Below are 23301 nucleotides of genomic sequence, written 5' to 3'. Positions count from 1 at the left end.
ACTGCAGCCGATTCCTTCTATTGAAGTTAGAAAATCAGATTGTAGATGGCTTTCATAAAAGGATAATTATTTAGATAAAATGAATTCTTAATTCAGCACATATTTAAATACGTATAGTATAGTTGTAAGTATTTAATAATTTCTCCTACCCACTTACTGATTGCTATTCCCATACAGATACTCCTGAATAACCAAAAAACGTGAGGTCAATGCAACAGATAATAGTAAGGAGGTGAACTACTCATGCATCAGTGAGTTAATTGGTGTAATAATATCGAGGTGACCTATTGATGCATCAGTTAACGTATTGCATGCACCCCTACATTTTTCGTATAAGATCTTAGAAGTACTTTCATAGCTATTAAAAATTCACGATCACAAATATACAGCACTATCTGAACGTAGTATATCAAAAATACATTTCTATTTAAATAATTATCCTGCTTTTTAGTCTTGTGTTTGAAATTTTTCATTGATTTCAAACATTTTGATGAGATTACAGTAGAGACATGTGGCAAATTTCAGATTTGTTCCAGTTTCTGTGCGCCTGATTCAACCAGTATATTGCATCCACTTACGCCTATCTCGTGAAAAACCCATGAAGGTAAGAATTAGAGAGATTTGAACTCACATGGAGGCTTAGCAGCAGATGTTCTTACCGCGAAACATTCACTACTGGAACTTGAAGAGTGAGAAACAGCAGCGTTACACAAATTAGACTCTACCTCATACCAGACAGGAAGCTAGTTAATATTGCTTTGCCATCCAGTTCTGATTTATGTTGAAAGTCTCTAGCACATCGGGAAATGACAGGGGTAAAAAAAGTACCCTCTGCCGCACACCATAGAAGTTTTGGAATATGTTTAAAATTTCAAGACCCTACTTCATCGGGAAGTTAGTTTACACTCAATTGCAAAACTTCTACTGGACAGACAACGAGAAAGCGACCTAACAGAAACGTCGTAAAAGGAGAAAAAGCGTCAAAGAGTACGCGACAGAAATAAAGGAACACAGTTCATGAAGTATGTGATGCCAGCACTTCAGTTGTAACAGGGTTCACAGGGAACGAGCACTTTCTGAATGACATTAATCTACAGCATTCGGTTTATTTTGTAGTCTTCATTACTGTACAGTCTGGGCTGTGTAGCCATTTTCAAGAGTATGGGATAACAAGTCAAACGGACACATTTGGGTTAGGGTCTAAATTCCAACGATGGTACATTGTTAAAATATGGTGCGAATTTTAAAATAAACAACACCAAGGGTTTCTCAAGCACATACTCCCTCATCTACATCTACATGTCTACATCTACATGACTACTCTGCAATTCACATTTAAGTGCTTGGCAGAGGGTTCATCGAACCACAATCATACTATCTCTGCCGCCCGTTGTGGCCGAGCGGTTCTAGGCGCTACAGTCTGGAACCGCGCGGCCGCTACGTCGCAGGTTCGCATCCTGCCTAGGGCATGGATGTGTGTGATGTCCTTAAGTTAGTTAGGTTTAAGTAGTTCTAAGTTCTAGGGGACTGATGACCTCAGCAGTTAAGTCCCATAGTGCTCAGAGCCATTTGAACCATACTATCTCTCTACCATTCCACTCCCGAACAGCGTGCGGGAAAAACGAACACCTAAACTTTTCTGTTCGAGCTCTGATTTCTCTTATTTTATTTTGATGATCATTCCTACCTATGTAGGTTGGGCTCAACAAAATATTTTCGCATTCGGAAGAGAAAGTTGGTGACTGAAATTTCGTAAATAGATCTCGCCGCGACGAAAAACGTCTTTGCTTTAATGACTTGCATCCCAACTCGCGTTTCATATCTGCCACACTCTCTCCCCTATTACGTGATAATACAAAACAAGCTGCCCTTTTTTTGCACCCTTTCGATGTCCTCCGTCAATCCCACCTGGTAAGGATCCCACACCGCGCAGCAATATTCTAACAGAGGACGAACGAGTGTAGTGTAAGCTGTCTCTTTAGTGGACTTGTTGCATCTTGTAAGTGTCCTGCCAATGAAAATCAACCTTTGGCTCGCCTTCCCCACAATATTATCTATGTGGTCTTTCCAATTGAAGTTGTTCGTAATTTTAACACCCAGGTACTTAGTTGAATTGATAGCCTTGAGAATTTTACTATTTATAGAGTAATCGAATGCCAACGGATTTCTTTTGGAACTCATGTGGATCACCTCACACTTTTCGTTATTTAGCGTCAACTGCCACCTGCCACACCATACAGCAATCTTTTCTAAATCGCTTTGCAACTGATACTGGTCTTCGGATGACCTAACTAGACGGTAAATTACAGCATCATCTGCGACCAACCTAAGAGAACTGCTCAGATTGTCACCCAGGTCATTTACATAGATCAGGAACAGCAGAGTTCCCAGGACGCTTCCCTGGGGAACACCTGATATCACTTCAGTTTTACTCGATGATTTGCCGTCTATTACTACGAACTGCGACCTTCCTGACAGGAAATCACGAATCCAGTCGCACAACTGAGACGATACCCCATAGGCCCGCAGCTTAATTAGAAGTCGCTTGTGAGGAACGGTGTCAAAAGCTTTCCGGAAATCCAAAAATACGGAATCAACCTGAGATCCCCTGTCGATAGCGGCCATTACTTCGTGCGAATAAAGAGCTAGCTGCGTTGCACAAGAACGATGTTTTCTGAAATCATGCTGCTTACGTATCAATAGATCGTTCCCTTCGAGGTGATTCATAATGTTTGAATACAGTATATGCTCCAAAACTCTACTGCAAACCGACGTCAATGATATGGGTCTGTAGTTCGATGGATTACTCCTACTACCCTTCTTAAACACTGATGCGACCTGCGCAATTTTTCAATCTGTGGGTACAGATCTATCGGTGAGCGAGCGGTTGAATATGATTGCTAAGTAGGGAGCTATTGTATCAGCGTAATCTGAAAGGAACCTAATCCGTATACAATATGGACCTGAAGACTTGCCCGTATCAAGTGATTTGAGTTGCTTCGCAACCCCTAAGGTATCTACTTCTAAGAAACTCATGCTAGCAGCTGTTCGTGTTTCAAATTCCGGAATATTCCATTGGTCTTCCCTGGTGAAGGAATTTCGGAAAACTGCGTTCAATAACTCCGCTTTAGCGGAACAGTCGTCGGTAACAGTACCATCGGCACTGCGCAGCGAAGGTATTGACTGCGTCTTGCCGCTTGTGTACTTTACATACGACCAGAATTTCTTCGGATTTTCTACCAAATTTCGAGACAATGTTTCGTTGGGGAACCTATTAAAGGCATCTCGCATTGAAGTCCGTGCCATATTTCGCGCGTCTGTAAATTTTAGCCAATCTTCGGGATTTCGCGTTCTTCTGAACTTCGCATGCTTTTTCCGTTGCCTCTGCAACAGCGTTCGGACCTGTTTTGTGTACCATGGGGGATCAGTTCCATCACTTACCAATTTATGAGGTATGAATCTCTCAGTTGCTGTTGCTACTATATCTTTGAATTTGAGCTTCTGTAATGCTAGGCCCAAAGACAAACCTCCTGTCTAAGACTTTACAACAATTAGTGAGATATTAGGGCAGACGTACTCGTAGTATTAACAGCCGACGTTTAGCTTACGACCCTCCTCCAGGTGTGTAAGGGCTTTTTCTCCATGTCTGCACTAGAACCAGAATTTTGAACACGTAAAGTGGCTCCGTTTAAAGGTACGGACTTCATTTATGACCGGAGTTGAGAATGGGGAGGCGGTGTAAACACTTGGTGTCAGGTTCGGTATTGTAAAGTCCAGCAACCACACTGCATTTACAGAAAGTATGATCTCTTTTATTCGATAGTGATTTGGATTTCCCGCCAAGCTGAGATCTGTAAGACGGTGGCTGGCAATTAGAAACAGCCCTTCGATGGCCTGCAGACGGTGCAAGCAGAGACTACAATGGGCTTGCCCCCCTCGTGGAGTCCCGAGCTTGAATACGCGAGCGCGGTCACGTAAGAGCTCTGCAGCTAGCCTTTTATCGCCTGCAACCTTCAGATCACGCCACTTGAGTCAGTGTTCGATTATAGCTTGTTTTACGGTTCTCACTGCTTCCGTATTCACTCTCGACTGACTTTGTATGCTTATGAACAGCTAGCTGTGTTTTGGAATGTCTCAGCCGTTCATGACGTGAACTTAATCGTTAGTCGAAGTGCCATACGTTGCACCGGTCACCATGTCAGTTTCACTGAATGAGGTGGTACATGACCAACAAAAGTTTTCGCTGTAAGTCTCTTTGGCTTGTTACACAGGGAATCCGATTGATCACAGTGAATAACTTTTTGCACAGAAGCAAAATAAAAACGTATGTGAGAAATGTTGTTTAGCTACCAAGCTGCCTGTTCCGTAACTTCCTTCGTTACGAAGTAATGAACGTAATTACCCCTTTTTTAAATAGTATCCAATACTTCTTGTTCAGTATTTCACTGCCTCTCCTGAAGACCTGCTCAGAAACGTACCACAGAGTACCTTTCACGTAAACATGACGTTAGTGAAAATGTAACACAAAACTGACTTTGAGTCTGCTTTACTAGCAAACATTGCAGACACACAGCATAACGTAACTCGTTCACTTGTTGGAGTTGACGGCAAACAAAGGGAAAAACAAAGAAAATGCGCCCTGCTCATTCAGTCAATGCTCTTCTACTGAAGGCTTGTGTGAGGTCAATGTACACAACAAAGCGAAGGTAGAAATGCTAGTAATCTATGGAGAATTTAAGCTAGCGGAACAGTAACTGCAGTAATGTTTTCTTACCTACATTACGGGTACATGTAATACAGTACCACCGTACATTTAAACCATGAGTTGTGTAGCGTAAAGGAATTCCTAGATTAAACATTCTCTATGTGGTATCGATAGCCACAATGCCACGGCGTAGGTGCAAGTACTTAAGTTGGCACTACGACCGACACCGGCGACAGCGCCCTCTAGCAGGCGGTGTGCAGATCTACGAGCTCCGCTGCAGATTCTGCCCATTTCATCACAAGCGGATGGGCTGGAAACATCGCTTCAACCTCAGCTTGCTATTGAGACTATGTACTACATACGACAGGAATACGGTTATGCGCCTACGGGCTCTTCAGTTGTAAAGTGACGTATGTCATTGACTAATAATTAAATGTACTTTCACATAAAAAGCTGTACCGAGAATTTTACTTCACCTGCTCCTGCTCACTTCCTACATTCGGTGAACCCATTCTGTTTACAGGAGCAGACCCACGAGCCGCCTTCCAGGCGGAATACAAAACTCTATAGATGAGTAGTTTTTTTACATTCTATTCGTTGTATGTATTGTACTAAAACAAACGTCCACCTAAAGACTGAATGAACGGTGTGCATTTTCCATGTATTTCACTTTGTTTACCGTCAATAGTAGCAAGCGTACGAGTTACGTCAGTTAAGTTTTACGTTATTAACAACGTCACGTTTGCTGAATGGTATATTGTGATACGTTTTTGAACAAGGCTTAAGAAGAGGAAGTGAATTACCGAATATAAAATAAATAGTGTCGTTTAGAAAAATTCCCTTAGATCTGTTCACGTCTTCATAACGAACGAAACCGCAACAAAGACAAACATGCTGGTTAATGTTCCCCTTGCAGCTTAATATTCGCTTGCGACACTTTTCTATTTTGTATCTGAACAAAAAGTTGTTTGCGGTGTCAAGATAGATGGCAACACAACCGGAACTGTAAAGTGCCGAAGACAAAAAATAAAGGGCTATTTTAAACCAAGTAACGACAGGCAGTACGCAGATCACAATTATTCAGGACGTATTTAGTGTAGCTCTGTGTTTTGGCATCATTTTGTTTACTTTTGTCCTGACAGTTGGACATTTACATTTGTTGGTGCTCGTAAAACATAAGCACGTGAAAAAAATGATATTCGATCGGTATGTCACCCGAGGACGGAGGACACAGTGCGAAATGCATGAAACTCGCTTGCCTGTCTGAGGGTCTCGCCGCGCAGACAGCACTTGTCGTCGGGCTCGAGGATGCGCAGCCGCACGAAGCAGATCATGGCGGCCTTCTCGACGCAGGAGTGCGACTCCTTGGAGCAGTAGCCGATGAGGCGCGCCAGCAGGGAGGTCTCCTCGGCCAGCGGCTGCTGCTGCTTCAGCCGGCGGATGGCCTGCGCGCGCGCCGCCAGCATCGTCACCAGCACGCACTCGCTCGCGGACGTCTGCAACAGGACACCACGAGCCGTAGTCGCCACCGTCCAGCAAGGCCTCCGGAGCAATGCGTCGCTGAGCGTACACTGTCTGACCAAAGGATCCCGGACACCTACACTACTGGCCATTAAAACTGCTACACCAAGAAGATATGCAGATGATAAACGGGTATTCATTGGACAAATATATTATACTAGAACTGACATGTGATTACATTTTCACGCAATTTGGGTGCATAGATCCTGAGAAATCAGTACCCAGATCAACCACCTCTGGCTGTAACAACGGCCTTGATACGCCTGGGCATTGAGTCAAACAGAGCTTGGATGGCGTGTAAGGGTACAGCTGCCCATGCAGCTTTAACACGATACCACAGTTCATCATGAGTAGTGACTAGCGTATTGTGACGAGCCAGTTGCTTGGCCACCATTGACCAGACGTTTTCAGTTGGTGAGAGATCTGGAGAATCTGCCGGCCAGGGTAGCGGTCGAACATTTTCGGTATCCAGAAAGGCCCGTGCAGGACCTGCAACATGCGGTCGTGCATTATCCTGCTGAAATGTAGGGTTTCGCAGGGATCGAATGAAGGGTAGAGCCTCGCGACGTAACACATCTGAAATGTAACGTCCACTGTTCAAAGTGCCTTCAATGCGAACAAGAGGTGACCGAGACGTGTAACCAATGGCACCCCATTCCATCATGCCGGGTGATACGCCAGTATGGCGATGACGAATACACGCTTCCAATGTGCGTTCACGGAGATGTCGCCAAATACGGATGCGACTATCATGATGCTGTAAACAGAACCTGGATGCATCCGAAGAAATGACGTTTTGCCATTCGTGCACCAAGGTTCGTCATCGAGTGCACCATTGCAGGCGCTCCTGTCTGTGATGCAGCCATGGTCTCTGACCTGATAGTCCATGCTGCTGCAAACGTCGTCGAACTGTTCGTGCAGATGGTTATTGTCTTGCAAATGTCCCCATCTGTTGACTCAGGGATCGAGACGTGGCTGCACGATCCGTTACAGCCATGCGGATAAGATGCCTGTCATCCTGGCTGCTAGTGATACGAGGCCGTTGGGATCCAGCACGGCGTTCCGTATTACCCTCCTGAAACCCACCGATTCCATATTCTGCTAACAGTCATTGCATCTCGACCAACGCGAACAGCAATGTCGCCATACGATAAACCACAATCGCAATTGGCTACAATCCGACCTTTATCAAAGTCGAAAACGTGATGGTACGCATTTCTCCTCCTTACACATGGCATCACAACAACGTTTCACCAGACAACGCCGGTTAACTGCTGTTTGTCTATGAGAAATCGGTTGGAAACTTTCCTCATGTCAGCACTTTGTACGTGTCGCCAGCGGCGCCAACCTTGTGTGAATGCTTTGAAAAGCTAATCATTTGCATATCACAGCATCTTCTTCCTGTCGGTTAAATTTCGCGTCTGTAGCACGTCATCCTCGTGGTGTAGCAATTCTAATGGCCTGTAGTGTATTAGTGGACATTAATGTGGCGTGTGTGCACCATTCAGCTTTATGATGGCTTAAGCTCTGGTGGGGATGAGGTGTCATTGGGGGAATAGCAGTCTATTCTTCCTCCAGAGCTGGAACCAGACAAAGTAGTGACGCTGGACGCTGGTGTTTGGAGCGAAGTAGACGTTCTAACTCAACGCAAAGGTGTTCCATTGCGTTCAGGTCGGGTCTCTGGATAGGCCAGTTCATTTCACGAAGCTTATTGCCCAAACCATTGCCTCACAGACACTGGTTTATGACAGGGTACATTGTCATGATGATACCAACAGTCCTCGTCTAAAGACTGTTCTCTAGCGTGTGCAGTACCCAATGCATGATTATGGGTTCATATCCCTCCGCATTTAGCGTTTTCCTAATCGCAATAAGCAAACAACCCCACCGAGGTCCAAATGGTTCAAATGGCTCTGAGCACTATGGGACTTAACATCTGAGGTCATCACTCCCCTAGAACTTGGAACTACTTAAACGTAACTAACCTAATGACATCACACACATTCATGGCTGAGGCAGGGTTCAAACATGCGACCGTAGCGGTCGCGCGGTTCCGGTCTGAAGCGCTAGAACCGCTCGGCCACACCGCTCGGCCCCCACCGAGGAAAAAATTCCTATACTATAAGACTACCTCCTCTGTATTTCACTCTTGGCACTACACATGATGGCAGGTAATGTTCTCCACGCACACGCCAAACCAAAACCAATCCATCGGACCGCCAAGTGTATAGCGTGATTCATCATACTAGATTAGTCGTTTGGAGTGATCCACTGTTATAATGGTTCTTTATTTGCGAAACCATAGCCCCCCCCCCCCAACCGTATTTTCCGATGCCGTAGATTAATGAATATTTTTCTACGTAATGTCTCATATTTTTCACTCTATTCAAATTTGGTTTCATTTTTATATATATGTACGTCGATATTTTGAGATGTTGAAATCGATATAATATCTAGTGTGAATATCTTTGTACTTGTTGTTATGTTTGATGCTGGCTTGTGACTTTTCGCACGGAAGCGTACAGGGTAGTCAAATTTTTGTGTTAAATATGAACAGTCTTGACTTTGTGTTGGAAATGAAAAGATGAGTCTGAGTTATGGAGAATGAAAAATGTTGTGAGTTTCATTAAGAGCAGTAATGGCTGCCAAATTGTATGATGAAGTAATGTTTTGAACATGCGAAAGTATAAAAAGTTCAATAAATGTGAATTTTTGTGAAAAGTGAGTGTCAAGAATTATTTTCAAGTGACCATTGTTTAAAAAAGTATGAAGCACATTGCAATGAAAAACATAAATCATCAAATTAATCCTGAAAGATTGGCTTCGTAAGTTCTTCAAGTCGGCGTAATTAACATCCGAGTGCCTTTCGCACCAACAGCGATAGTCATGCTACCTAGACAACATTTTTAATTACGAGCCAAAGCCAGAGCGAGATCGTCGGTGGATTGCAAGTACAAGATAAGCGATATTATTGTTAATTTTCTTCAGTGACTATAATCAATTGATGACCTGCCACATTAAAGACCTTTTAGTTGCGCAATAAAAAGGTCATACTTTGAGCGTGCGACGTGATAATTTTTGAACTGATTAACTGTTAGTGGAGGTATTGTTATACTGTCCAGTTGAGTCGCTCTTTATACCACCTCAAGCGCTGCTTATCAGTGACTACAGAAAAGCGTGGCTTGTGAGCAGCAGTTGGACTACTGCACTCTACACACGACCATCGTGCCACTTACACTGCTGACAACACCATGGAACTCACGAGTGATTCCTCCCGCTGCTCTCATGCGATTTTCTATAACTGCCGTCCGCAATGCACGACGATCCCTGTCTGTCAGTATATGAGGTCTGCGGGGTCTTGGTTCAGCTCTGGTTCTTCTTCTACTTTTCCACTTCACAATCACATCACCAGCACTCGGCTTGGGCAGCTTTCAAAAATGTTTCAAATGGCTCTGAGCCCTATGGGACTTAATATCTGAGGTCATCAGTCCCCTTGACTTAGAACTACTTAAACTTAACTAACCGAAGGACATCACACCTATCCACCCCCGATGCAGGATTCGAACCTGCGACCGTAGCAGCAGCGTTGTTCCGGACTGCAGCACCTAGAACCGCATGGCCACAAGGCCGGCTGGGCAGCTTTGGAAGGCGTGAAACGTCCCTGGTGGTTTCGTTACAGAGGTAACATACAATGACTACTCCTCATCCGAAATCACTAAGCTCTCCTGTCCTACTCTTACTGCTTCTCTATTGACGATACAGTAGTCCCCGCATCCTTCTATATATGCGGATCTGCCTCTCGTGATATTTCGTGATTAGTTTCGTTTTACGTAGCGGTGTCCGGATTTCTTATACTCAGATAGCGTATTAATTAATGACTTGGCAAACAATATTAATAGTAATCTCAGACTTTTGAGAAGTTATGCAGTGGTCTATAACGAAGTACTATCTGAAAGAAGCTCACAAATGTCCAGTCAGATCTTGTTTGCTTTACATGTACATAAATCCAAAGTAATTCACTTCACAGAACAAGAAAAACGTAGTATCCTACGGGTACAATATTAACGATTCGTGATTAGAATCGGTCAACTCACATAAAAAGTATGGTGGAACAATTTGTTGGAATATCAAATTGAATGATCATGTGCATCTTACGGCTCTGATACCTGAATTTCTCGCAGATGTAAGTACCAATTAGAGTGCCCAAAGATGTCTCTATCAACTTCAGATCCGAAAACGACCGAGTCGAAATTTACAAGCGGGAATCGTACTTATACTTCTGACAGTGGAATATTCAGTATGTACCCGTACTGTTGCTTCTACAATAATGCAGGATAGGCTACTTTCAGAGGTGCTAGCATGGACCAAGCAAAACAGAAAGTACAGTATACAGGGGTTCTAAAATATACACACAGATTGTGTGGTCTGAGGTATACGTCTTAAGATCTGTGACCGCTTGTTCATCTTCGCTACTGTGAAACATATCTCTTTCGGAGGCACGCGATTGACCCACCCTTTGGGTCATCAGCAGAGGAATCTTCGGTCCAGCGGCGAAATGAACTGAACCGAACATGAACCCCACACTTTGCCCGAAAACGGAGAGTAATAAAATCGCTGAAATGTTGCTACGACACGACACCACGACTCAGCTGATAATCCGAGAAGATTTCATTAATGGAATTCGCCGAGAAAGCCCATGCCATAAGAGTCACCTTCAGGCAAAGATTACAGGAAGAAACTTCCTGGAAAGTTGCTGACAGTTTCATCCGGATTGTGTACTTTCTCATCAAAGCATTGGTGACAGAAACTCACGCAAGCTAGTGACGCAACAATTATCCGCTGCCACAATTTGATCACCAAATCTATGCTTTCCTTTTGATACCGCGCCTCATTGTTTTGATGTGATCCATGGAATACGAGATATGATGAAAATAAGTAAGTGAATTGACTGTGGATGCTTAACTTGGCGCCCGCCTTGATACTTATGTTGATTGTGTGCCAGCTGTGTATTTAACCTTCTCCCTTTCATTTCAGTAAACGATCCACAATAACTCAAATCTCACACATTTTCCAGAATTGAATGAATGTAACGACAAATCAAGTGATTAGGGCCATTCAGTGAGTACAGTATTTGGATTTATCGTCTCTTTATTATGTTTAGCTGATGAGAACTTTGAGTCACACCACAAGAGTGAAATAATGTGATTGGTTACTTAAACAATTGTCTTTGTGAATGTTGGGCTCAATAAGGTTCCATTTCTGTGCAACGACCGTGGAATATAAAATTATAAAGAATGTAGCAACCAATCACGGAAACACAGTTTTGCCGGCCGTGCGGTTCTAGGCGCTTCAGTCTGGAACCGCGTGACAGCTCCGGTCGAGGTTCGAATCCTGCCTCGGGCATGGATGTATGTGATGTCCTTAGGTTAGTTAGGTTTAAGTAGTTCTAAGTTCTAGGGAACTGATGACCACAGATGTTAAGTCCCATAGTGCTCAGAGCCATTTGAACCATGCCGTAAGTAGAGATGGCATTCAATTCTGGCAGATTTCTATCACGGACAGTACTTCTACTTATGGCATGTATCGGTTAGAAAAATGCACCGATGATGACTGATACCAGTCGAAATCGATTTACAACAAGCTAAATAAATTATGTTTCCGCGACTGGTTGCTACATTCTTAATAATTTTAATTGTCTTTGTTGCGTAATTTTCAGCAGTTGCAATTGCGTAAAGTTACAATATGTCAAAGTTTGGCTGTTCACCTCGTCTCTATTTTGGGATATATCTGTGTTCCATCAACAAACCTATCACCTGGATCATTTGCCATTAGAAAACAAAAACTCACTTTTGTCCTCCCTTACTCTTCTTTTTTTCCCTCTTTTGCCTCGTTGTGTTCTTCAACTTTATAATTTTAATTGTGATAGCTTCCGTAAACTTCTTACATTGTCTTACAAAATCTGGAATCTCATGCAGTTTAGGAGGTAAGGTCGTCAAGAAGAATTAACATTTCACACTGAGAGCACGTTTCCTGAGCACACATAGAGATGAGCTGAACTGCACTGCGTCAACAGACAAGTGCATGGTATTTTACTGAAAATTCCAATATAGCTGAAGTGAATGTAGACTGTTATAGAATTTCAGAAGGCGAGAGTCGAACAGGTGTCGTCAGCCAGGGGCTAATACAACCAGACCATAGCGGGCATTGCAGAACGCACGCCATTATTCTCGCATATCAGTCAGTATCACTATTCACCAATAAAAACATTTACCTGTTCTATGTTTCTTTACCCACCATTACAATAAATTGCATGAATTAACTCTGCCTTGGGAAAGGCTGATATAATAATCCAAATAGCTTTGTACACAATTTGGATGAACACAGCAGGGCGTACAAATAGTTTCTTTTAATTCTAGTTCATATTTGAACACTTGCTTGAAAACTAGACTGATTAGTACAATATAATCTTTTTACAATAAATGTCACAGCATAGACAATAACTCTGCTATGCTCCACAGTTCAAAACAGTTGGACGAAATCGTTTAATCTTAAGTCCTGAGACGAGACTGTATGTGGTATAAGAGGAGTGCACGTCCTCTAGTTATCACATTAAATACACTGTATGGTCAAATTATTCATCCTCAAGCGTCAATTAAATAAAATTATTACACAGTCTTGAGGTGTACCTTAAGACTGTATACGAAATCTCGGCTACATTTCCAGAGTTATCGAAAACTGCAAGAAAAATCAAAAGGGATATGACGCTCGGATCCAAAGCAAAGAAGCAACAAATTCGGCTGTTTCGGGCAAATCGTCTCTTGGTCATATGCGTGGAACTCCAAAGTAACACAGCAAACAAATCGACGGAGAAAGACAGTGATGTCTATTATACAACACATCAAAAACAAACACCATCTCCTTGCGACCTTGAATATTATACTACTTTATACCACTTCCTGATAGCTTTTTCACATCTGAATTCTACTGTTGTTTGATTTTATGAAACAATTTTGATCGTTCCCTAGTACCCCAGATTTCTACAAAGCATATGTAATTAATTATCGAGACACGTGACGTTCTTATCTGTTGATTTCGGTTTCTGTCGTGTTTGTGCCACACTGTTTCCTTCCGGCTTGCAGCGACCGCTGCCTTCCGTTTCCAGACACATGTATTGCGCCAAAAATTTGTGTCAGGTGACACGTGCTGCTCGGGAAGCGATACGTGTTATGCCACCAGGATGGCCACATTTCTCATCGTGTTTCGCAACCAGCAGCCATTCGCACGGGGACCTGACGCAACTGCTACACCGCATCCGAAAACTGGGTTATTATCTTCCTGCGTGGAAGAATCGGCAGAGCCCCACCATCAGAAACTTGACAGTTTCCGGATCGCTAGAAGCAACCCATCGCAATTTGGAGCATTAGTCTTTCGATAATTACGGAGTGATGGAGGGCACCGTGAGTACTACCACAGAGAGCAGTTTGACATAAGGAACAAATCGTTATAAATCGATCTATACTTTTTACCTGATAAAAACAACGTACACTTTGCTTTACCAACTTAAACTTAGAGGGTTGACATTTTTAATGCATGCTTTGCAACAGAACATAAAATTTTGCTACACTGTCTCAAATATTCCTGTTGTCTGCTGCACAGTAAAACAGGCATTCAGGACCCTAGCAAAGAGATCCTCTTTGACTGACTCATCCAGGGAGACCCGTAAAGGCAACGCATGAAGAGGAAACTTATAACATATAACGAGTTCCTCATCCAGGCCAGACAAGTAATGTATACCGGCCGCCGTGGCATCTTCTACCTTGCGATGAAGTGCGGATGTAGTGTGGAGGGTCATGTGGTCAGCACACCGCTCTCCCGGCCGTTTTGCATACTTCCCGGACGTTAGAGCCGCTATTGCTCGGTCTAGTAGCTCCTCAGTTGCCATCACGAGTCCGAGTGCACCCTGTAACAGTCTTCCCACCAGGGAAACATTCTTGGCAGTACCGAAATCGAACCCGGGTCCTCAGTATGGCAGTCATCTACTGTGACTGCTCATCCACGTAGGCGAACTGTATAAAACACCCTCTGGATGCTCTACGATTATCGCCATTCGCGACCCAATATGCAGACAACTAATATTACTTCTGGTGCGTTTCCTAGAGAAGAAACCAAAACGAAATACAAGTGGTTGAAAACTTTTTTTTTATTGTTTACGGATATGATTGCCCAAGACACCATTGTGAGGTGGGAAAGGAATTTTCAGACTGGTCACATGACCATGACAGACGAGCCGAGTGTAAGGACATGCTTTCAGTTTTCTGGGACTGTCACAGAGTCATTCTCACAGGTTGTGTTCTGAGGGGTAAAATTGTAACAGGCTGATAACACAGCAATATTCTGGACAAGTTACAGGAAGCTCTGATTAAAAAACGCCGCAGTATGCTCTCTAGAGGTGTTCGTCTTCTGGCTCACAATGCACCGTCTCAATCATCTCAAGTTGCAGTTAACAAAACGAGAGACAGTAGCTTTTGGATCTTACATTACACGCCGTATTCTCCAGATCTCGCACCAAACGCCGTTTTTCGTTCCCAGAAATGAAGAGTCCGTTGGGTGACCGCCAATGTGACAACACAGATGACGACATTAATGAAGTGAAAGAGTATTTTAAGACAAAATCTGCAGACTTTTACAATCAAGGCATTCTGAAGGTCAAGATACACTGGGAAAGAACGACAAATCAACGCAGAAAATCACATTTTTTAAGGTTGACAATTAGAGCTTTACGAAATCCCCTTTATCTGTGGCACATAACATAATTTTACTCCACAGGTTTGTTTCAAATCCCGTATCTTATTCTATGTCAAAAAATCATTCCTGTACTTTTACTTTGATAGGTGCCGGAAAATTCTTAACAAATGACAATCAACAGCTTTCTTTTAGAAGAATAATAAACGAGTTGTGTAAAATGGTATGAATCTTTTTGTCTGCATTGAAGGCTTCGACAGGTTGTTCATAGCGATGTAAATGTGTAATTGTTAACGCAAGATGTCTAAGAGCAGCAATAATACGAGCAAACTGACGCACTTTGAGGTGCAATTTCCCATCGCTGCCACGGAAAGTACCTCGTGCGACAGCCGTACCATTGTTTGATTGTAACTGATTACGGCGGCAAATAATGATGCAACACTGGAAAAGCACAGCCGTAAGTACTCGGACAAGAATAGCTCCATCCTGCTAATCGTAATGTGGCAAGTAAAGTGAGCCGCTCGCCTAAGTGGCCCATTCCTGCCAGTCACTGAGATCTATGACGCACGAAGATCTCTCAGACGGACTGGTGGTTCGTGAGAAGCGAGAAAAAAATGTCAGGGGTGTGATGACGTCAAACGCTTTTGCTGAACAGTCGTCTCGGTTTTCCATTTAACAAGAGCTTTTAAGAAATATGTAAACTTAAAGGAAACCTTTGAAAGGAAGGGGGATATGTGTTTAACGTCCCGTCAACGACGAGGTCAGTAGAGGCTGGGCACAAGCTCGTACTGAGGAAGTGTAGCGAAGAGAATTGGCCCTTTCCAGAGGAAGTATAGTGGTATTTCCCTAATGCAGTTTGGAGGAAAAGCACAGAAAACCTAAATCTGAATGGTCGTACTGGACCGGCCGATGTGGCCAAGCGGTTCTAGGCGCTTCAGTCCGGAACCGCGCGACCGCTGCGGTCGCGGGTTCGAATCGTGCCTCGGGCATGGTTGTGTGTGATGACCTTAGGTTAGTTAGGTTTAAGTAGTTCTAAGTTCTAGGGGACTGATGACCTCAGCAGTTGAGTCCCATAGTGCTCAGAGCCATTTGAACCATTTTGGTCGTACTGGAATTTGAAAAATCGTCCTCCAAAACGCGAGTTCAAGGTGTTAACCAAAATGTCACCTCGCTCGGCGAAAGCTACTGCATCAAATAGGTCACCTTCATCGTATGTGCTCTAAGGGAGCGAAAGCAGCAATTCTTTTCGTGATATATTCCAGCGATTGAAACTTTCTGCTGGATCTCGGCTGCTTTCGCAGCCTATGTTCGAGAACTGTGTTGTAACGCAATCGGTAAGAACAGAGGCTCTTGAAAAGCCCTAGACATTGCTCCGCAATGTACACTGGGATGACAAAAGTCATGGGTTAGCGACATACACCTATACATGTGGCGGCAGTGTCGAGTACACAACGTATAAAAGGTCAGTGTATTGGCTGTCACTTGTACTCAGGTGATCCACGTGAAAAGTTACCGACGTGATTATTGCCGCACGACGGGAAATTAATAGACTTTGAACGCAAATTGGTAGTTGGAGCTAGACGCACGGGATATTCCATTTCGGAAATCGTTAGGGAATTCAATATTCCGAGATCCAAAGCATCAAGAATGTGCCGATAATACCATATTTTAGGTGCTACCTTTCAAGACGGACAAATCAGTGGCCGACGACCTTCATTTAACGAAGGTGAGCTGCTGTGTTTGCGTAGAATTGTCAGTGCTAACAGACAAGCAACATTGTGTGGAATAACCGCAGAACTCACCGTGGGACGTACGGCAAACGTATCCATTATGACAGTGCGGCGAAATGTGGTGTTGATGGGCTATGGCAGCAGATGACCGACACGAGTGCCTCTGTTTATGCAGCGTCTTTCCTGGTTTCGTGGCCATATCGGTTGGACACTAGACGATCGGAAAACCGTGGCCTGGTCTGATCAGTTCCGATTTCAGTTGGTGACAGCTAATGGTAGGGTTCGAGTGTGGCGTAGACCCCACGAGGCCGTGGACCCAAGTTATCGACAAGGCACTGGGCAATCAGGTGGTAATTCAACAATGGCGTGGGCTCTGATTAAATGCAACCGACTGGGTCCTCTGATCCAACGGAAATGATTACGTTAGGTTACTTCGAGACCATCTGCAGCCATTCGTGGACTACATGTTCCCAAGCAACAATGGATTTTTTTATGGATAACAATGCGCCATGTCACTGGTCCACAAACGTTCGCGATTGGTTCGAAGAACATTCTGGACAATTCGAGCGAATGACTTGAAAATCACATCGTGCGACATGAAGCCCGTCAAACATTTATGGGACATAATCGAGAAGTCAATTCGTGTACAAAATCCTGCATCGGCAACACTTTCTCAATTGTGAAGGGCTATAGATGCAGCATGGCTCAATATCTCTGCAGGGGACTTCCAACGACTTGTTGAGTCCATGCGACATCGAGTTACTGCACTACGCCGCGCAAAAGGAGGTCCGACGCGATGTTTGGAGGTATTCAATGATTTTCATTACTTCACTGTACTTTCTCTAGTTCAGAAAGGTGTGGGGGAGAGAACTTCTGTAAAGTTTGAAAAGCACTGGAGAGGTGTATACAGACGTAAGCTGTGAATGCGAGCTGTGTTTCGTGCCTGGATAGTTCATGCGGTAAATTTTTACACACGTTTTTTAATTAAATATCAGAACCAAATACGTCGATCCGTTTTGAAATATAGACTGAACAGATTTAAAACTGAGCATTTTCCTAAACTGAAACATGCTACATGGAAACAGGTGTTGAAAGTTCTGGGTGTGAGACTCAGTTACTCTCTTCGAAGAATGAGTGCAGGTTCGTTATGTCGAATTTCGTGCATAACAGACGATGTCTGTATGTAAACTGTTAGTGATAACTGAAATGTGTCCGAGCAACTTATAGATCAGGAGAAAACTGCGGAATATAGGCCCAGAAGAGGGAAAATCGAAAAAGTTAAGAAAATAACTAGTATGGTAATTTACTATGGCTAAACCGATACATAAGAGATGCATATTAACGCTTCTGGGACAGTATCAATACATGGAGTAGAGTTTATATAGGATTCGTGTATAAGTTCGTAGCGATTATTCATGAACAACAGCTACACAAACAGAGACGTTACACATCACTAATATATTCTCCAGTATTTACAAGGATCTGCCAACGCTGGTGTAACTTTTAGATTCCGCGACTGTAAAAATCACGTGGTTTCGAGGCGAAGGATTCGTCGAGCCATGTTCGGAGCCCCTTTTCTTCTGGAAAGGAAGTTCCTTGAAGGTTGTTCGATATAGAGCAGGAAAGGTGGTAATCTGACGGCGAAATATCAGGTGAATAAAGTGGGTACGAAATGATTTCGCAACCCAACTCCTGTATAGTATTTTTTGTCAGTCTACCATGATGCGGGCTGATGTTATCGTGGAGTAGCCTCATTTCACACAATCTTCCTGATCGTTGTTCTTGGATTGCATCTACAAGACGTCTTAGCTGTTGACGATAAATATCAGCAGTGGTGGTTACACCTCGGAGAAGCAAGGAGCAACAGAAGGAAGGGAAAAAAACGAAAAACTTCCGTCCACAGAGTATGAGAGTACCACAGATGTTTGTAACCTCAGGGCTTTCCAGAATATGGCTGTAACACACTGCTTGCGATTAGATTCGAAGCTGCAGTTTCACGAGGAAGTTGACAATGAAATATTACACGCAGCAATGTGTCGCATATACCAAATGTCTAAATTCATTTAAAACTTAAAGTTTGCTGTATAGACAGTTCAGATGAAACCAACGTGCATTAAATGTTGCAGATCGCTTTACCTGAATGACACCGCCTCCTTTGCTGCCTTCGGCAAACGCGAGGAACTCGTTCGGCAAGCCTATCGCCTTCCCTGAAAACGAGAAAATAGAATCTGTAAAAAGGACAGACGTTTGTCGTCTATACAGGGTGTTACAAAAAGTTAACGGCCAAACTTTCAGGAAACATTTCTCACACACAAATAAAGGAAAGATGTTATGTGAACATGTGTCCGGAGACGCTTAATTTCCATGTTAGAGCTCATTTTAGTTTCTTCCACCTACGCTCAATGGAGCACGTTATCATGATTTCATACGGGATACTCTACCTGTGCTGCTAGAAAATGTGCCTTTACAAGTACGACACAACATGTGGTTCTTGCACGATGGAGCTCCTGCACATTTCAGTCGAAGTGTTCGTACGCTTCCCAACAACAGATTCGGTGACCGATGGATTGGTAGAGGCGGACCAATTCCATGGCCTCCACGCTCTCCTGACCTCGACCCTCTTGACTTTTATTTATGGGGGCATTTGAAAGCTCTTGTCTACGCAACCCCGGTACCAAACGTAGAGACTCTTCGTGCTTGTATTGTGGACGGCTGTGATACAATATGCCATTCTCCAGGGCAGCATCAGCGCATCAGGGATTCCATGCGACGGAGGGTGGATGCATGTATCCTCGCTAACGGAGGACATTTTGAACATTTACTATAACAAAGTGTTTGAAATCACGCTGGTACGTTCTGTTGCTGTGTTTTTCCATTCCATGATTAATGTGATTTGAAGAGAAGTAATAAAATGAGCTCTAACATGGAAAGTAAACCGAGCGAGGTGGCGCAGTGGTAACACACTGGACTCGCATACGGGAGGACGACGGTTCAATCCCGCGTCCGGCCATCCTGATTTAGGTTTTCCGTGATTTCCCTAAATCGCTCCAGGCAAATGCTGGGATGGTTCCTTTGAAAGGGCACGGCCGACTTCCTTCCCCATCCTTCCCTAACCCGATGAGACCGATGACCTCGCTGTTTGGTCTCTTCCCCGAAACAAACCAAACCAAACCATGGAAAGTAAGCGTTCCGGACACATGTCCACATAACATATTTTCTTTCTTTGTGTGTGAGGAATGTTTCCTGAAAGTTTGGCCGTACCTTTTTGTAACACCCTGTATGTGTAACAGTGTTGGGTCGGGTCCACTTCAAAGTGGTTTATCTCTGTAAAACAAATGAAGCTTAGGCGCTTGTCGTGATTGAATGTAGTGCCTCACGCAATATATGCTGTGATTATTCTAGACACCTAAAGATTATTACATACAGAATTTCGTTAGTTAGAGAAGAAAAATTCACAGTAGCACTGAAATACATTTGCCTATACAGGGTGTCCCAGACATAATCATAAATATTCATGGAAATGGAAGGAACGATCATTCGAAACCAAAAGTCTGGTAAATACGGACTGTCAAATGCATACCTTAAGAGCTATGAGCACGTGCTCAGTAGAACAGAGATGTTTCACAGTAACAAAGAAGTGCTCTTAAGGTATACACTTTAGAGCCCATGTTTACTGGGGATTTTTTTCCTGATTTGGTCCCTACTTCCACCTCTCTGTTTATGGAAAGCAAAGAGCTTACAGAAGAATAGATTTGTTTCACAATATCGAAGATGAGGAAGTGCTCGTAAAATGCCTACGTTTACTAGACTTTTCGCTTACAATTATTGTTCTGTCATATCCTTGAATATTGACCATTCCTCCTGGCACACCCTGTATTTTAAGAAGCAACTTATTCTTCTTCTTAAAACTTTTTAACTGAATTAACAAAACTTAGAAGTCATCTTTAGCTGTATGGCACTTTTTCTCCTTTGTGTAGTTGTCTTGATAAAACATACTGAGTATTTTCAAAGAAGCAATAGACTGAAGTTTTCTGAAAAATTTTAACTGAATGGATGAAACTGTGAAGTTAGCTGTAATTTCGGCCATGTAATTTACTTCATGTAGTGTACGGGACGCAACTCGTAGACACGGTGATTTGATTTTTCCTTTTTTATGAGATGCGAAATTTAAACTGCTCTGTAGTAATCACTGACAGAGTTTGTGGACGAACAGAGACATAAAATTGGTATACATCGGCAAAATTTCTGCATATAAAGTTTGGTTCTTGTGATTGCACGCTTATGGCGTGATTAAGTAACAGGTATGATTTTCATGTGCGTTTACGAAGGGCAGCAATGTGTTTTCCACTACTGAGGAAGAATGCAGTAATGGATATAAAATCAAATACTCTCCAGCATTTAATTTTCCCAAAGAACAACCCCGTCCGTAACACGCTATGAATACGTCCGTAAATTACGGGAATGTACTGATGTACATTCTCGTGCTTAGTGGTGTTTGTGAGACCTACACATGAATTTAACTGAGTTTCTCTGAACAGTACAATGTTTCCAAAGCATTAAAATGAAGTTTGCAACGTTTTAACTGTAATATGGGTCTCAGGGACCACAAATTGTCTGAATTGTAAAACTCTGCAGTATTACCTGGAAATTAATGTGTTTAGACATTTTGTTTTCAAGATACACTTTATGTCATGCCTTTAACTAAGAGCTTCAGGCAACTCTCTAAGTTTTTATCTTTGTTTCATTAGATGAGTGCTTGGACTTCAACCTAAATACGTTCGTTTCGATAAGTTATACTATACAAACATTAGATCATGGCTTTACAGCTCAAACTGAGGTAATGGAAAACAGAAGCAAGTCATATTGTAATGCATCCAGTGGCAGCCTGTGAAGGAATGCGAAATCATACAGATAAAGCAGTCTGGCTTGTACACCAACGACACGCTCATGTTTTGGTTTCAATGAACTTACAGAAAAGTTAGCACACGATTTTATTGGCACGCTACGCTAAGGAGCTGCCTTTGCGCCGCTACCAGTCTCCTAAAAGCGAACAACCTCTATCATCTTACAAATATTGCTTGCTAGTCGAAACGGAGAACTTACAAGTCATAGTACCCTAACATGTACAAAGGGAACCAGTTCCGCACATACCACGTTAGAGGTCCGCATAACGATATCGCCTCTAGTTGATTTATGACACTCTCCTTATAAGATTCGCACATTTCTTAAATCATTGAAATTATTTCTCTTTCATTAAAAACTTTGTGTGATCATGGGTAGCCCCTTCATAGATTTTTCCCTTCTATCGCTCTTGATCACGTCTTATATCCCGTATCTCTTTTGCCCTTCTGAAATCTGGCTCTCTTATAGGCGATTCTTTATTCTGTTCCTGCAACCTTTTCTTTGAACTTTCGATCCACCTTGATCCTTATGTCAGTGCAGTCCTTCCTGAGTTCATAATCCCCTTCCCTCTGCTCTTTCTCTGCTTGCTATCTCTCATGTTCTTCTGGCCATTCTGCCCATGCCCATCCTAATTATATGATCAGCATATGTCGGTGATAAATTTTTGAGTATAACGTTGAGAGGCATATCTATTTTTTTATGAGTATGATTGTTGATGTGACTTCTCTACTTGATTGACTTACTGTAGGTCTCCATTACATTAAACCTTGAATACTGGAACAAGGAAACTATTTTGAAAAGAATGAAGCTTCTTGTTGCGAAATTAGACAATAATCTCTGTACTGGGTACCTTAACATCCAGACTGAGATTTAAACTCAAGGCAACATGAGGTTTGAACTGTTGACATACGAGTGAAGGGTTCATGCTTATTTCGTAGGCATATAGCCCGCGTAAAGAATCAACAATATTCATCTTTCTTAAATAAGTAAATCACACAAGCTACCCCTAAGCACTGGTGATAAATACTCGTGCTGGATGCTTCTTCCCTGTTACGTAATAGCTCCTCGGGTCCTACTAAGAACACAAATATACACTCGCCACAAAAGCGTATGAAAAGCAGCTAATCGAATTACTCTCGAGACTCAACGGTACGAAGGAGGCTCTCCAGTTAGGTGGCTGTAACGATCAAACAGTTTGGTCCTTGTAGCAAACACATGAAAAAAGGAATTGTGCAACACATTTTGTTTAGGCAATCAGAGGTTAAATTGCAAGATCATCATGTAGCAGTATAGACTCACCAAGCCAATCTAGTACGATAGTCTCCAGCTCCGTGCATGCGGGACTCGCCGCCTGAAACACATATAATTCCTATATGAAACTTCTTGCACTCTCAATTGGAAAAAAAAAATCTAAATTACTGTAAACTAAAAACCATTCTTCTCTAAAGTGTGGGATTTTAGGTTTTAAAGTCAAACATAGAGATATTTAGAGACGGGCACCTAGCTCTAGGTGGTCGAGGGTGGGAAAATAAATCGGTAGAAGGTTCGTTGAAGGAACCACCGTGGAATCAGCTGGTCACTCAGAGAGACCAAGAACTACCTAGATGAGGATGGTACGATGGTCGACGGAGAACCGAATCCTTCACTCTAGAATACAATTCCAGCGTCTCAGCCACTGGCCTTCCGTCTGAAATGTTGTTG

General features: G+C 43.0%; 1 protein-coding gene across 1 annotated transcript in view; it reads right to left on the bottom strand.

The window, feature by feature from the left end:
- LOC126176529 (aromatic-L-amino-acid decarboxylase) overlaps positions 1–23301 on the bottom strand; it is a 577698-nt gene that overhangs the window by 258846 nt on the left and 295551 nt on the right. Inside the window, exons 4-6 of the mRNA XM_049923685.1 lie at positions 22900–22951; positions 18835–18905; positions 5965–6201 (exon numbers count right to left, since the gene is read on the bottom strand). Of these exons, the coding sequence (XP_049779642.1) occupies positions 5965–6201; positions 18835–18905; positions 22900–22951 (360 nt within the window). The remainder of the gene's footprint in view (positions 1–5964; positions 6202–18834; positions 18906–22899; positions 22952–23301) is intronic.

The sequence above is a fragment of the Schistocerca cancellata genome, chromosome 3 (genome assembly GCF_023864275.1).
Source record: "Schistocerca cancellata isolate TAMUIC-IGC-003103 chromosome 3, iqSchCanc2.1, whole genome shotgun sequence".
Classification (NCBI taxonomy): domain Eukaryota; kingdom Metazoa; phylum Arthropoda; class Insecta; order Orthoptera; family Acrididae; genus Schistocerca; species Schistocerca cancellata.
The sequence above is the reverse complement of the archived record's forward strand: the minus strand, read 5'-3'. Positions and strand labels throughout refer to the sequence as shown.